This window comes from Ammodytes marinus (genome assembly GCF_949987685.1).
Source record: "Ammodytes marinus genome assembly, chromosome: 22".
Classification (NCBI taxonomy): Eukaryota; Metazoa; Chordata; class Actinopteri; order Uranoscopiformes; family Ammodytidae; genus Ammodytes; species Ammodytes marinus.
Genome location: NC_137226.1, coordinates 16,461,324 through 16,476,593, shown reverse-complemented (window position 1 = coordinate 16,476,593; position 15,270 = coordinate 16,461,324). Strand labels below are relative to the sequence as shown.

The 15,270-nt window shown below is 43.0% G+C and overlaps 2 protein-coding genes across 2 annotated transcripts in view; one reads left to right on the top strand and one right to left on the bottom strand.

The window, feature by feature from the left end:
* cdk17 (cyclin dependent kinase 17) overlaps nucleotides 1–8,330 on the top strand; it is a 45,333-nt gene extending 37,003 nt beyond the window's left edge. Inside the window, exons 10-17 of the mRNA XM_080051385.1 lie at nucleotides 101–224; nucleotides 398–518; nucleotides 877–974; nucleotides 3,093–3,198; nucleotides 3,486–3,528; nucleotides 4,749–4,839; nucleotides 4,967–5,044; nucleotides 5,564–8,330. Coding sequence (XP_079907511.1) covers nucleotides 101–224; nucleotides 398–518; nucleotides 877–974; nucleotides 3,093–3,198; nucleotides 3,486–3,528; nucleotides 4,749–4,839; nucleotides 4,967–5,044; nucleotides 5,564–5,604 — 702 coding nt within the window. The 3' untranslated portion in view covers nucleotides 5,605–8,330. The remainder of the gene's footprint in view (nucleotides 1–100; nucleotides 225–397; nucleotides 519–876; nucleotides 975–3,092; nucleotides 3,199–3,485; nucleotides 3,529–4,748; nucleotides 4,840–4,966; nucleotides 5,045–5,563) is intronic.
* A 412-nt stretch (nucleotides 8,331–8,742) lies between these two features.
* Nucleotides 8,743–15,270, bottom strand: part of elk3 (ETS transcription factor ELK3) — a 10,274-nt gene continuing 3,746 nt past the window's right edge. Inside the window, exons 2-5 of the mRNA XM_080050932.1 lie at nucleotides 14,711–14,948; nucleotides 13,386–14,162; nucleotides 11,843–11,965; nucleotides 8,743–10,113 (exon numbers count right to left, since the gene is read on the bottom strand). Of these exons, the coding sequence (XP_079907058.1) occupies nucleotides 10,018–10,113; nucleotides 11,843–11,965; nucleotides 13,386–14,162; nucleotides 14,711–14,917 (1,203 nt within the window). The 5' untranslated portion in view covers nucleotides 14,918–14,948 and the 3' untranslated portion in view covers nucleotides 8,743–10,017. The remainder of the gene's footprint in view (nucleotides 10,114–11,842; nucleotides 11,966–13,385; nucleotides 14,163–14,710; nucleotides 14,949–15,270) is intronic.

The window sequence follows — 15,270 nt, the reverse complement described above, 5'->3', positions numbered from 1 at the left end:
ATAGTTTCAAGAGCTATTAATTGTTTATTCAAATCAACACTATCAAAGGAATAAAAAAAAAGAGTCTAAAAAACATCATGTTTTACACGTTTGTTTCCAGATCTTCCTGTTCCAGATCTTGCGTGGACTGTCGTACTGTCACAAGAGGAAAGTTCTCCACAGAGACCTGAAGCCTCAGAACCTCCTCATCAACGAGAAAGGAGAACTCAAACTGGCTGACTTTGGTAAGAGGAGCCACAGCTGATATGGTGGTCTTTAGGAGTCTCTAAGAGCAGGACTATTACTGCTGTTCTTGTAGTACATCACAAAAGGAAAAATGCGATGTATATCCAGTTGTGCTCTCTCCATATGGTAATGCTTCTCTAACATGTCCTTGTGTCATGTGGTGGGTTGGCAGGTCTGGCGAGGGCCAAGTCCGTCCCCACTAAAACCTACTCCAACGAGGTGGTGACCCTCTGGTACCGGCCTCCTGATGTTCTCCTGGGATCCTCTGAGTATTCAACACAGATAGACATGTGGTACGGGCCTCGCAAAGGACTCTTGGATGTCTTGATCAACCAAAGACTATTGTTTTTTTTTTTATTCATATATTTAAAAGATAAAAGAGTTAGTAAAAACCTTACCGCCATTTTTGGTAATGCTGCCTTTTTTTGCTTTTATACTACTTTGTAATCAGATATGAAATACAGCTGTAACAAATAGTCAACAAATGGGTTTGTGGATTGATTTTTTTTTTAACAAAACATAAAAATAAAATCTTAGAGATTTATAAGGAAAAATCTCCACCTCTCAAAATTGACATTTGCCATTTTTTCTCAGATTTTCCAAATGAAACCAAGCATGCGTTTAAATGAAGCTCCTGTTGTGTGTCTCCAGGGGCGTTGGCTGTATATTCTATGAGATGGCTGCAGGGCGGCCTCTGTTCCCCGGCTCCACGGTGGAGGACGAGCTCCATCTCATCTTCAGGTTACTGGGTGAGTGAGTCCTGCTGAGCGCCATAGAAACCCCAATGACTCGCTACACGCGTGAGATAACCATGTTTTAACAGAACATGGCAAAGGTACTGTACAGGTCCTTCTCATATAATTAGCATATTATGATAAAGTTCAATATTTTCTGTAATGTACTGATAAACATTAGACTTTCCTATATTTTAGATTCATTACACACAACTGAAGTAGTTCAAGCCTTTTATTGTTTTAATATTGATGATTTTGGCAAAAAAATTAAGAAAAACCAAAAATCCCTATCTCAAAAAATTAGCATATTTCATCCAACCAATAAAAGAAAAGTGTTTTTAATACAAAAAAGCCAACCTTCAAATAATTATGTTCAGTTATGCACTCAATACTTGGTCGGGAATCCTTTCGCAGAAATGACTGCTTCAATGCGGCGTGGCATGGAGGCAATCAGCCTGTGGCACTGCTGAGGTGTTATGGAGGCCCAGGATGCTTCGATAGCGGCCTTAAGCTCATCCACAGTGTTGGGTCTGGTGTCTCTCAACTTCCTCTTCACAATATCCCACAGATTCTCTATGGGGTTCAGGTCAGGAGAGTTGGCAGGCCAATTGAGCACAGTAATACCATGGTCAGTAAAGGCTGTTACATACTCCGCGAGAAGAAAGAACAAAGTTCTCGGTGACAGAGCTGCGAGAAGAAAATGACGTCATTTTCTTCTCTCAGCTCTTATTTAGCTGTTCTCGCAGCTTGTTCTCGACACATCACCCAGGCCGAACTTTCTTCTCGCAGCTTGTCCGAGAACTATTGTGTGATTGGTCAGTCTGAAGTCAATGGGGAAAGCGAAGTGAAATCAGCTGGCGCTACTGAGTCAAATTATCATGGTAACAATGCGCCGCGGTGAGGAGTTCGGCAGTTGAGTTCTCGTGAAGTATGTAATGTCAGACCAGAAAGAACTTCTCGCAGCTCTGTCACCGAGAACTTTGTTCTTTCTTCTCGCGGAGTATGTAACAGCCTTAAACCATTTACCAGTGGTTTTGGCACTGTGAGCAGGTGCCAGGTCTTGTTGAAAAATGAAATCTTCATCTCCATAAAACTTTTCAGCAGATGGAAGCATGAAGTGCTCCAAAATCTCCTGATAGCTAGCTGCATTGACCCTGCCTTTGATAAAACACAGTGGACCAACACCAGCAGCTGACATGGCACCCCAGACCATCACTGACTGTGGGTACTTGACACTGGACTTCAGGCATTTTGGCATTTCCTTCTCCCCAGTCTTCCTCCAGACTCTGGCACCTTGATTTCCGAATGACATGCAAAATTTGCTTTCATCCGAAAAAAGTACTTTGGACCACTGAGCAACAGTCCAGTGCTGCTTCTCTGTAGCCCAGGTCAGGCGCTTCTGCCACTGTTTCTGGTTCAAAAGTGGCTTGACCTGGGGAATGCGGCACCTGTAGCCCATTTCCTGCACACGCCTGTGCACGGTGGCTCTGGATGTTTCTACTCCAGACTCAGTCCACTGCTTCCGCAGGTCCCCCAATGTCTGGAATCGGCCCTTCTCCACAATCCTCCTCAGGGTCCGGTCACCTCTTCTGGTTCTGCAGCGTTTTCTGCCACACTTTTTCCTTCCCACAGACTTCCCACTGAGGTGCCTTGATACAGCACTCTGGGAACAGCCTATTCGCTCAGAAATTTCTTTCTGTGTCTTACCCTCTTGCTTGAGGGTGTCAATGATGGCCTTCTGGACAGCAGTCAGGTCGGCAGTCTTACCCATGATTGCGGTTTTGAGTAATGAACCAGGCTGGGAGTTTTTAAAAGCCTCAGGAATCTTTTGCAGGTGTTTAGAGTTAATTAGTTGATTCAGATGATTAGGTTAAGAGCTCGTTTAGAGTACCTTTTCATGATATGCTAATTTTTTGAGATAGGAATTTGGGGTTTTCATGAGCTGTATGCCAAAATCATCAGTATTAAAACAACAAAAGACCTGAAATATTTCAGTTGGTGTGCAATGAATCTAAAATATATGAAAGTTCAATTATTATCATTACATTATGGAAAATAATCAACTTTATCACAATATGCTAATTATATGAGAAGGACCTGTATATGTGATGGACTGTGTTTGTGTGACTTCAGGCACACCCACGGAGGACAACTGGCCGGGAATCTGCTCCATAGAAGAGTTTAAATCCTACAAGTTCCCCAAATACAAACCACAGCCGATAATCAACCACGCTCCCAGGTACTGTCTGTGTGTGTGTGTGTGTGTGTGTGTGTGTGTGTGTGTGTGTGTGTGTGTGTGTCTTGCACGTTTTTGTGTGTGTGATGTTTTTTTAAACATCCATAGCCCCTTCACATGTATGTGTCTAGTGCTGGTGTGTATTCAGGAGTGAGTGAATGCGGACAGGAAATCCTGTGGAGCGTTTCACAGACGGCCGCACACTTCCTTCCTCCCGTGAGCCCCTGTATCCCATCAGGCCTTGCTGCAGGCAGACAGTAACCTGTTGCTCTTCCCTGTGTCTCCTCTAGGCTGGACGGTGAAGGCATCGAGCTGCTGCTGTCTTTCCTCAGAGTGAGTGTTACCCACAATGCACTTCACTCCTCTAAACTGATTGATCTAGCTGATTTCACACCTGATGTTTTTATTTCATTTTTATTTAAATTTTCTTATCCAGAACACACACATCTTACACATTTAATTAATACAACTTTAATGATTCATAATCAGTCTGTTCACCATAAGCACAAGTATGTCACTTTTTTTTAAATATTGCACTGGTATTAAGATTGTATTCGTATGAAGGGGTATTATTTATCACACATAAGAATATACCCAAGCATTATAATGAGAATAAAACATTCTATTTATAATAGATTAACTATTGTACAATATTATGATTGAAAGTCTACATTATGTCGTGAGGAAACCTGACAAACCCTCTGGTAGTGAGTTGAGGTTGGAGCAGACATTCTCCATAGAAACTGATTAGTGTCTGAAACATTTGTCAGTTTAATGCTGTCACTGATTTAGTCTAACTTCATTTACCTTAATCACTTTAGTTGTGTCCCAAAGGGGAATTGGTTGCCAAGCAGTGATACAACATAACACTCAATGAACTCATCAGATAAATACAATATAGAGAAGAAGAGTATCAGTTCAGAACAGCTTACAACAGTTTTACTGGGTTAGGGAACTCACCAATATAAGGGTCCTGTGATGCATGTACTTTTCTGTTCCTATGAATTTAATTCAGCTTTGATGTATGTTAATGTTAATGTATCTTAATTGCATATTACTAACACAGAAAATTCGACAAAGATACATTTTTACACTATAACATATAGTTTTAAACTGCAAAATTGTACAAGAGATTTAAAAGTAATCTTAATTACAAGAACATACCAAAATTATTAATAATTGAAGAAATTAGAATTTGGGGCCTGGGTCATGTCACAGTTAGGTTAAGAGATGGATGAAGGTATGGAAAAAGTGTAAGTGTAATCTCCCACAATGATAAGATCTGAACAATACGTGTTTCAGGGTGTCTGTTCTGTTTCTTTCATGATACAACTGTCAGGTTTAGAAAGCTGTGGTGCTTGTGTACGTTCAGTACCAGTTGTAGACTACAGGGGGCAGAGCACCATCAGTGTTTTCCCTTTCCACTGTTTGTCAATGTGTTTTCAGTAAGTCCCAGTGTATCTGAGGTAATCACTGATCGCAGACACAACAGCCACTGCATCATCTTCCAGAATGACTGGATGTCTGATACATCCTGTGTTCTGTCTCCACAGTACGAATCCAAGAAGAGGATTTCAGCTGAAGAGGCCATGAAACATTCCTACTTCCGGCAGCTCGGGACCAATGTTCAAACACTGCTCGAAAGTGAGAGCACACACACACACAACCAAACAAAGCTGCTGCAACCTGTCTTTTTGTTGGCTTTTGGTGGCTGCCTTTACTTCTCTTCCATGCTATGTGCCGTAGACTGAAGCTCTCCTCTGTGTCGCAGGTGCATCAATGTTCACGTTAAAAGAAGTGCAGCTGCAGAGAGACCCTGGCTACCGGAACTCCTCCTACCCAGACTCAGGTGGGTGAGGGAACACATCCACATGCTTCACGCTTTCAGCCATTTTTATTACAATTGTGTCATGATCCTCAGAAAGTTGACAGGCTTCTCAACAATCGTCTTATTTGAGTATGGTATATGGTGGTTAAAGGGATACTCCAGTGATGAAGAATGACATCACTTTAACGTTAAGCACTTTAAAAAAAAACATACACGAAACAAAAAAATGGTGAACACTGGATCAGCAGGGACAATGATATTTTGCCTGTTATTAATACGTATGGAACAAGCTTTAAAAACACTCTGGCCTACAATTCCCATCATGCAACTGAAATAGTGCCATTAGACCCTGCCTGCTTCCTGAATGCACACAACTCACAACTCATTGGGCATTAGACGACATTGAGCATTATACAACTGGTTTCCAAGACAGAGTGGGACAAAACTGAAATTCATAGTAAACATCTGTCTTTATTTTTTCTATTAATAATTAATTATATAGTTATATGTTTTTATATATGTCTTTCCCTTTTCTTCCAGCAAACGGCAAGATCAACAGGAGGCAGAGCATGCTCTTCTAATGTCTGATGAAGAGGAGGACGGTCCACTGCCTTCATCATCCCTCCCCGCCAACCTGTCGCATGAGCCCACCTCCCCTCGGTGTGACCCTCCTTACCTGCACACACACACACACACACACACACAGAAACACGCACACACACACCCCTATGAGCCAGTGACTCTGGGTTGAATCTATTAGGAGACTGTGTTTATTTATTGGGGAAGGGTGGGGATGAGGTTGAAATGTATTTGCTGCTAAACTACTACTGTCTGTATTTAACACACCGTGTGTGTGTGCGTGTGCATGTGTGTGTGTACATGATGTGAACTGGAGACGCCACGCACAGTGGAGCAGTCAGTAAGGTTACTGTTTTGTTTTTTCTTCTGACGATTCTCCGGCTTCGTTTGAGTTACCCATTCCACTGATGTTGATGTCGACGCTGTGATCCAAGTTATTGTTCTGGTTGTCGAGATTTGAGGCAGAATGCTTCAGTTCCTTCAGATTTTTTTTTAAATATAAATATGTATATCTATATATATATATATTTGGAGTTTTATGTTTAAGTTTTTTTTCATCGTGCTTCCGTGACTGAACTCTACAACATTTCCAGGTTTTTGAAAAGACTGAGACGCAAAGAAACGATGGTCATTTTACCGAGACATTTCAGTCAAACTCTCCTTTCTAGAAGCTCTGCTTGCCTCTGAGGGGGTTCACACCGATGTCAGAAAGCAGGAGAGCGAGTGGATTGCGGTAACTGCCTTCGGGGCTGTCGGTTAAAGAAGCACACGCAGAGTCCAATCAAACTGGGAGAACAGGAAACCAACCTTCAGCTTTGTTTGACCCAATTCTGGCTCTGCAACAGGACCAAAACCCAGCAGGAAGGTGGGGGGAGAGAGAGGGGGGCAAACGGAGGAAAGAGGAATACTGGAGCTCAACAGGAAGTCATGTGACCTCCCACAGGAAGCCAGCAGGCATTCCCGTAAACCCCTCACTAAACTGCCAGGACTTCAGTGCTCTTCGGAAGAAAAAAAATTAATGCAAGCTACATTTTGTCACTCTGACATTTTACTGCAGTAACTCTTATCTTTTGAACTTGCACTTCTTGTGTTTTTTTTTTGTTTTTTTTGTTTTTTTAATCAGGGACCCGGGCCTCGACATGTCCGCGTTTACCCAACAGTATTAAGATGTTTTTTTTTCCTTGTCTGTGACCGTCGACCTCTTCTTGTGAAACTACAGTGTCGTTGTGGCATGTTTCTTTCCAGAAAGGTGGGGGCAGGTGGTGGCAGGGTGGGGGTTGTTTAAGACGTCGGGCCACTGCTCTTTCCAGCAATTGTACACAGAAAAAAAAAGATTTCAAATTGAAATTTTTAAATGTAACTGCCCGCTGTGTTGTTGGCAACTGACAGCGATGCTACAGATGAAGCCGGTTGAGAAGTCTCACTTTCACTGCATGTTTACTGCAGCCAACGGAAGGATCTTTCTAATTGAATTGAAACTATTAAGACATGTTCTCCTCCTGGTGTGTTTTGCACTCCTGTCTTCATTTAGCTTCATTGACTCTTTGATTTATTCAAGTGGTCTAACGTTACTGTAGTCACTTGTCATCCAGATGTGATAGCAAAACGTCATGTGAGAGTTAAATGACAACATTTAGGCCACTCATGTCTGTGCAGTACATTTGAAGCTAGCAACAGGAGCTTTTGTTACTTTCAGTCAGAGCTATGCTAGCTGTCCCATGTGTCTAGTATTTAAGCTAAATTAAGCATACTGTTGGCACCAGCTACAAGTTGATTGCACATACATGAGAGTGGAATTGATTTTCTCATCTGACTTTTGGCGAGAAGTTGAAAGAGCCTCAAATGTCAAAGTATTCAACAAACATACTATTGCGAACTTAAATAACAGCAGGAGTGCATTGACCATCACAGAGTGAACATGTTAGAGTGTGAACAGATTCCCTGTCGCTGCAGCTCATTCGCTCCACATCTACATGAAGATTTCACATTGGTTGTTTGTTGAAATTTAAAGGATTTGAGCAACACTGGAGTTCTCTGTTTCAACATTGTGAAAAGTGCCAGAAGAGCACTACTAATGCTTGATAAACTAATTCATAGTTGAGAGCATTAATATATTAAACATTAACTTTAACACAGTTTGCAGCTAATGTTGAAATAATCCTGGAAACGTTCTCGTCATTTCAATAGTTAAAAACTGTTTGTAATTGTTTACATTTCAAATAAAGTAGCAATAATTGTGTTGACAGGGGGGAAAAAAGTCATATCAATGCTAGACATCCTGTATTAAATTGGCCCATTGCCCTTTGATTTCTCCCTGAGTTGCTTTAAAATGAAGAAACATTATTCTTTTTATCCACTCACAAATACAGACCTTGATACCAGCATCCTCATGTTTGGATGAAGTAAATTTTCTTCAAACATTGAATATAATCAAATGTGAGACTGCAGAATTGTTTCGCCATTAACTGCAAACTATTTCCGCTCACAACAGTTATCTGACATGAACGGCAGTGATTATGCACAAAGGAGATTTCTACCACGGCTAAATATTTATCATTGTATAACTGTAAAACTTTTTTCAAATGTGTGAATGACCTAATTGTATGTGAACCTGTCTGAACCGCGTGTATGTTTTGTGAGCCTGATGCATGGAATGGCCTGCTGTGTTGTGAAGTCCACCTCTCGGAAACACTGAGCTGCCGGTCAACAGTTGGTGTGTGACTTTTTACTGGAATTATTTATTTCTCATAACCATTGAAAAAAGTAAATTTAATCTGTTTCATAAATAGTTTGTGCAGCAGTCATTCTTTTCAGTGGAGAAAGTGTGTGTGTGTGTGTGTGTGTGTGTGTGTGTGTGTGTGTGTGTGTGTGTGTGTGTGTGTGTGTGTGTGTGTGTGTGTGTGTGTGTGTGTGTGTGTGTGTGTGTGTGTGTGTGTGTGTGTGTGTGTGTGTGTGTGTGTGTGTGTGTGTGTGTGTGTGTGTGTGTGTGTGTGTGTGTGTGTGTGTGTGTGTGTGTGTGTGTGTGTGTGTGTGTGTGTGCGCGCGCAACTGAAATCAATATAGCCTAGTCGTTATGAAAAGAATTAATTTTATTTATAAAAAAAACAGTAACAATTCTCTCAACAAAACACAAGCAAATCAATGAGAATACACTTCCTTTAATTTCTCTATAAAAATAAACAGGAGCCAAAAAAGAAAAGAAAAAAGGTTTTTGTGCAATTTTGACCTGGAATGTCTATAACACCTGGTTTAAAGCTTAATACATTTACACAAGTCTACACTATTTAAGGCACAGCTGGTACAACGCTTACAGTACAGTGCATTTAGAAGAAAAAAAAGCATGAAACTATACAGGGATTTTAAATCAAAAAGTTCACAGCGTCAATTCAAAGCAATACAACAGAACATGGAATTCCAAAGTAATTTAGCGCGCTGGCTAGCAGTTGCTCTGCTAGGAGTCGTGAGGGATTCACAGTCCCCCTGCCTTAACAATCCAGATCTGGACAGATGAATATCAAGGGGACCTTTTCTGATGAAATGTACAGGAACTATTCAACATTGTGGAAAAAAACATGCTTTAATGTCATGTGTAAGATGACAAGACTGAGCCCACTTTTATGATTGTCAGTTAAAAATGTGGATACAGCCAGCAGCTGGTTAGCTTAGCATTAAGGGTGGAGAAAGCTAGTAAATTAAGTCAGATATATAACGACCGCTAAAGCTCAACAATTAAACCCATTGTTTTATGTTATATCAAATTGTAAGCCTTTACTATTTCTTGGCTTCTGACATTTTTAATTGTAACATAATGGACATGTATAAACCTATGTTGTAGGCCTACTTGATAATTAACACAAAAATTTTTAAGAAATTTAAAATGTTATTTCAATATTCCTGGTCAGGACGTCCCCATTTCTCTAATATTTGAGGCAGTTGTATGGATATTAGCGGTCGCAACAGGGGGAAAAAGATAAACATAACATTCATGAAATCTTATCCAGTCTGTAGGCCATCACTGAAGTCTAAACCCACGTGGATGGAGATGAGATATTAAATGAGATGAACTAGGTCTGACCTCCAGTCAAATTTCTTTGTGTGAAAAAAAGACACGAGGCTTTCAACATCGTGACAAGAGGAAAAACACCAAAGACAAATGCAAAGATGGTGAGCGGTTGAACTCTAGTAAACGCACAAAGATATGTCTAATGCAAAGAGTCCTCTTAGAGAACGCTTTGGAGTGAAGCTCCTGTTTCTTCATTTGATAAATGCAAAGGAACTGTTTTCAGATCAGTTTATTTAGACTCAGAGGCTCCTGTGTGGTTCATCGTCAAAGTTTAAGGCTGATTGGCTTGGTCCTTGTCTGAACTGATCCGGTTTGGCCCGGTTTGGCCCAGTTGACTCCTGAAGCTTGAACATCAGGACTTGTAGGAGCTTGAGGAGAGCAGCAGAGGAGAGGGAGCGTCCATGCTGGGTAAGGACATAGGGAGAGGTCCATTCAGCAGAGTGGGGAACTGCAGAGGGAGACAGGTCGAATTAGAGGTGGAAAACGCAACTGATATTTAACCCACTGATAGACTGTTACAGGAAAGAAGCTGGACATGATATTGTGGAAAGGTTGACCGGGTAAGTGAAATGTCCCTATTAAGGTAGTTGAGTAAGTATAATCAGTAAGACAGGCCGGTATAAAGCATGACACGGACAAAACGTTACAGGCTTATTATTCTTTTGCAGATGGAAAGTCTTAAATTATTTTAAGATAGTCGGTTTTCAGTAAAAAAAAAAAAATGAAGGCCTAAACAATATGCCATTAATGATAAATGAATATGTTTGGCTGAGTTGATAAGTGCTCTTTCCATGTGCTCTTTCTATCTTCAGCCACATGATACAGTTAACAGGTAAGGAACATAAAACAGTCCGATTTGCAATTCATAAAGAGAAGTCTACAAAAATTAGATGGAGCTGACAGATATGACATACCCATTTAAAAAAGAATGTGATTTTAGTCCTATTTCAAAGAATGTAAGAACAAAACGTAAAGGTCCTTTGAAAACAATGAATTATGCAAGTATACATTATTTAATTATTCTGATGGCATACCATGCTATTTTATTTTGTAGAAGAATCTGACATCATTGAATAACACCACTAGGGGTCGCTTAAGTCAGAAACATTCAAATGCTACACAGTGGGGCTTTCAAGAGAATGATTTGGCTGAATGGATATGGATTTATTTATTATTAATAGAAAATCGATATATGTATAATAGTCCCACTTCCAATACTACAGTAATAATGTCACATCATGAATGTAACCAGTAATGTTAAAGTAAGCGAATGCTACGCAGAATTAATGATACAAAAAGGAATTGCTACTACTCCATAGTCTGATTATCTGATCACAGGAGGAGTGTGTGCTCTTGCTTATATTACACTCTGAGGACTTTCAATCTGGAAGCGTGCCAACGTTGTGGGGACCCGTCCTCATTGCGGGGACTAAATTCTGATCGTTAGGTGTTTGAGCGTCTCTTTTGGGTTTTTGCGTTGCATGCTTTTGTGTCATATAGTTGAAGGGGCACCAGGCCATCCTGCCCCTCCCCCTTCCTCTCCTCCTTTCCCCCTAACCAACAGGAAGTTGCCCCCTGTACTTGTCCACACCAGAACGGAAACATCTGTAGCTTATTTTGAAACCCTGGCACACGGTGAATCACACACGTAGCCACACACACACACACACACACACACACACACACACACACACACACACACACACACACACACACACACACACACACACACACACACACACACACACACACACACACACACACACACACACACACACACACACACACACACACACACACACACACACACACACACACACACACACACACACACACACACACACACACACACACACACACACACACACACACACACACACACACACACTCTCTCTCTCTCTCTCTCTTGTGAAAACAACTGTCTAGGTAAGTGCACAGATCCTGTACTTATGAGGGAGTGTTTTCTTGTAGGTAGAGTCTGAAAGCCTGCCACAGAAGATCTTTGCCACTTTACCTAGCGATTGGCAAGGTCCTCAAAGGTGAGGAAAGATTTGAAGCTCTCCCTCAAGAAGTCTTATTGTGCTGTTTACACAGCTACCTCTCCCATGTTGTCACATATTTAAATGCCAAACGTGTGTGTGCGCGTGCGTGTTTGTGTGTGTGTGTGCGCATGTTACCTGAAAGAGGGGACCATGGCTCTGCAGTAGGGCAGGGCTGAGGGGTCCCACAGGACTCAGGCTGGACCAGAAATGGATATTAGAGAGTAGAGGGCTGGGAGTGAGCAGCAGACCAGATGGAGTCTACATTCACAAAAAAAAACGTCAATAGGATAAATCCAGCAAGATGAAAAATAAATGGCGGTGTGTTTACTCTGGCAGAGGGTCACAGGGAGCTGTTCAAAGTCTGTGGTGAAGTGGTCATGTCACCCAGAGCTCAGAGCCAAGTGTGCCCTCTAGTCAACTCCACACAGTCTACCAGACACACTGACTTGGCAGACTTGACTCCACGCAGGTCAGGACGCTTAACTCGTACAAAATTCATGAGATGCATTTTTCTTCTGTCTCGCCTTACTGCTGCCTCTCTCTGTATTTAACTGAAGGCCACTTTGGTTTATCTCTCATGGTTCAGTCATGGGAACACATGACTGCGTTTTACTGCGTTTTTGGGTTTAAACTCTCACTGCAAAGAGAGTGCAACCACTGACTCCATTGTGTCATTAGATTATTGTGTGTGTATTCCTTCTTCTTCTTCTTCTTAAGCAATGCCTAACATAATGCTCTATGCCTAATTCTGCTGACAGTCAAGGAAATCTTTTAAAATGGCCTCGGGGGTCTAAGGCGCCAACCATGATCTTTTGTGCATCTCATTCCCCAATCTCTTTTCTCCTCTCATTTCCTGTCATCTGTCTACCATCGACTGTCTAATAAAGGCCTTAGGTGAGCTTAAAAAGAATATAACATTTCACGACGGGAAGCTGTGTCACACATGCAAGAAAGGCAGAGGGCTGCGCTCCGGCTATATCTCTCACTGCCAGTCCATTTGTCAGAGCAGACAATTTTTGTACCTGAAAATGACCTGTGTTTGGATGTTTGGATTGTTTTTGCTGTTGTACCAGAAGGATTGAGAGTAGCACAATACCACATTAGGCCGAGAACACTAACCACTATCAAATGGTTTCTGGTGCACAACAGGAATATTGTCAAAACCGTTTTTTTTTAAAATCAGAACCAAATCTGTGAAAGCTCAAGAGTTCCTTGAAAACACTTTATCATACCAAGTGTTCGGTGACGAGTGAACGCTCCAGCATACACTTATTTTTCCCCGTCAATTGCTTTCTGTAGGCCAGGCAGCCTATCATCGCATGCCTGGATGTAGTCAGACTGTCCTGGTTTGGTCAGTGTGTTTTTGCCAGTAAATCAGGAGCTTCAGGAACATATGGCTTCACTTACCAACCTCCTCCCTCCCTCACTGCCTCCCTCCTTCCCTCGCTCCCTCCCTCCCTCCCTTGCCTTCTCCCCTCTTTCTGCTCACCTCTTTCCATCTCCTTCCTGTCTAAAAGCTTAACTCTCTTTATCCCTATAGGCATCGTCCTTATCCCTCTTTTTTTCTCGCTTCTCTCTGACTCCTTTCTCGCCTACTTCCATTTGTATTGACAGAAAGACTGTATGTGAGTGCAGTGTTGTTGGAACACGTGTCATGTGTCATGTGTCATGCTTGTACCTGTGTGGTGAGGAAGGCGGGGGTCATGGAGCCTGAGGGCAGCGCCGGGCTGTTGAGAGCGATGGAGACGAGGTCACTTCCTGTCAGGAAGAGAGAGGAGGCGGAGATCTCCAGGCCTTTGGGTTTCCTGCTTCTCAGCGGCCCGCCGCCATTGGCCAGTCCCCTCCTCTCCGGCGTGGTGGTGCTCTGTGACCTCACTCTCTCCCTGTGACCTGACGACAGGTTTAGAGGCTGAGCGCTGGGCTCTGGCTCCTCAGTGTCTGTGCTCTGACCACGCCCCCTCCACTGTGAGTGGGCGGGGCTGTGTGGCGGGGAGGAGGAGGAGCATGAGGAGGAGCGGGACGGCCCTGGAGACGGCCCCGGAGACGGCCTGTAGCAACGGGACGCCTCACTGGAGGAAGGTGGAGGGGTGGAGGGCAGGGAGGAGGAGGAGGAAGAGTGGCCGCGGTTGGTCACAAATCTGATGACGGAGGAGCTGTCTTCTGGCCGTTCAGACCTGGGCTCCATCTTAATAGAGCGGTGCTGTTCAGAGGAGAGATGCTGCTGCTGCTGCGTGCTGGTCAGGGAGCTGACGGTGAAGGAGGAGTACAGGCCGGAGTGGAGGTACTGGTTCCTCCCGCTGTCGTCCAGGTCGTCTGCCTCTGGCTCTGACCCAGCCCCCGTGCTCTCCTCGCTGCCCCGGCCAGACTCCACGGCCGCCGGGTCCATCTTCAGAATGTCAGGGAACGACACAAACTTGTAGACGAACTTCTGTCCGATCACCTTCTTGATGATGTTCTGCAGAAGAAACAAGCCAGAGGTCTTACGTTAGACCCTCATATTGTCATCCTGGTTTGGTGATTTAAAAGGTGGAGTCAGCGATTCTGCGACAACGCTTTTTGTCAAAATCCCTTTTTGTCAAAATCAGTGAAAATCTTCTCACAATCTGCTACCTGTCTGTACTGTGATGCGCTGAAAAAAATCCTGTGTTAATACACAGCCTAGGCTCTGTAAACAGGTATGCAAACAAAGTGGGTCAGGGTGGTCCACCGCCACGTAGCTAGCAACAATGCTATAAATATAGGCAATTGATAGCATTGTTGCTAGCTACTGTACGTTGGGTCAGTCCGAGCCACTTTGTCTACATACCAGCTTCCATGTTGTGTATTTATTCATTGCAGATTTTTTTTCAGCATGCACTCACCGTACAGACAGATCTATCAACCAGCTTTCTCCAGAATCGCTGACTCCCCCTTTAATGGCTCCAAGGCCATAACACATCATCAAACCACTGTATAACATTGTACAGTATTTCAATAGTTCTGTAATGCTTGTGTGGCGTATACCTTGTCGTAGTAGTAGCGCAGGGCTCGGCTCAGCTTGTCATAGTTCATGTTGGTCTTGTTCTTGCGCAGCCCCCAGAGCTTGGCCACCTCCTCAGACTTGAGCAGCTTGAACTCTCCATCGTTGGAGGTCCAGCAGATGAGATGTTTGTGGCTCTGGTCGAGCAGCAGCTGCAGCAGGAACTGCCAGAGAGTGATGGAGCTCTCCATGACGGGCTGACACCAGAGACACAGGGGCGATCTGCGGAGGAACATCAAATCAAATCAAATCAAATCAGTTTTATTTGTATAGCCCAATATCACAAACAGACATTTGCCTCAGTGGGCTTTACATTCCATACAGTAGGACACCCTGCCCTTAGACCCTTAGCTCGGCTGAGAAAAAATCCCAGTAAAAAACCCGTCATCGTGATTTTAAAAAATTGAGAAATCTCAGGGAGACTTGACAGAGTCAGGGATCCCTCTCCCAGGACGGACATCCTGCAATATATGTCATAAGTAGAGACTTCTTCATCACCACTTCATTAAAAAATCACTTCTGTGGTCACGTATTGCTTCACTCG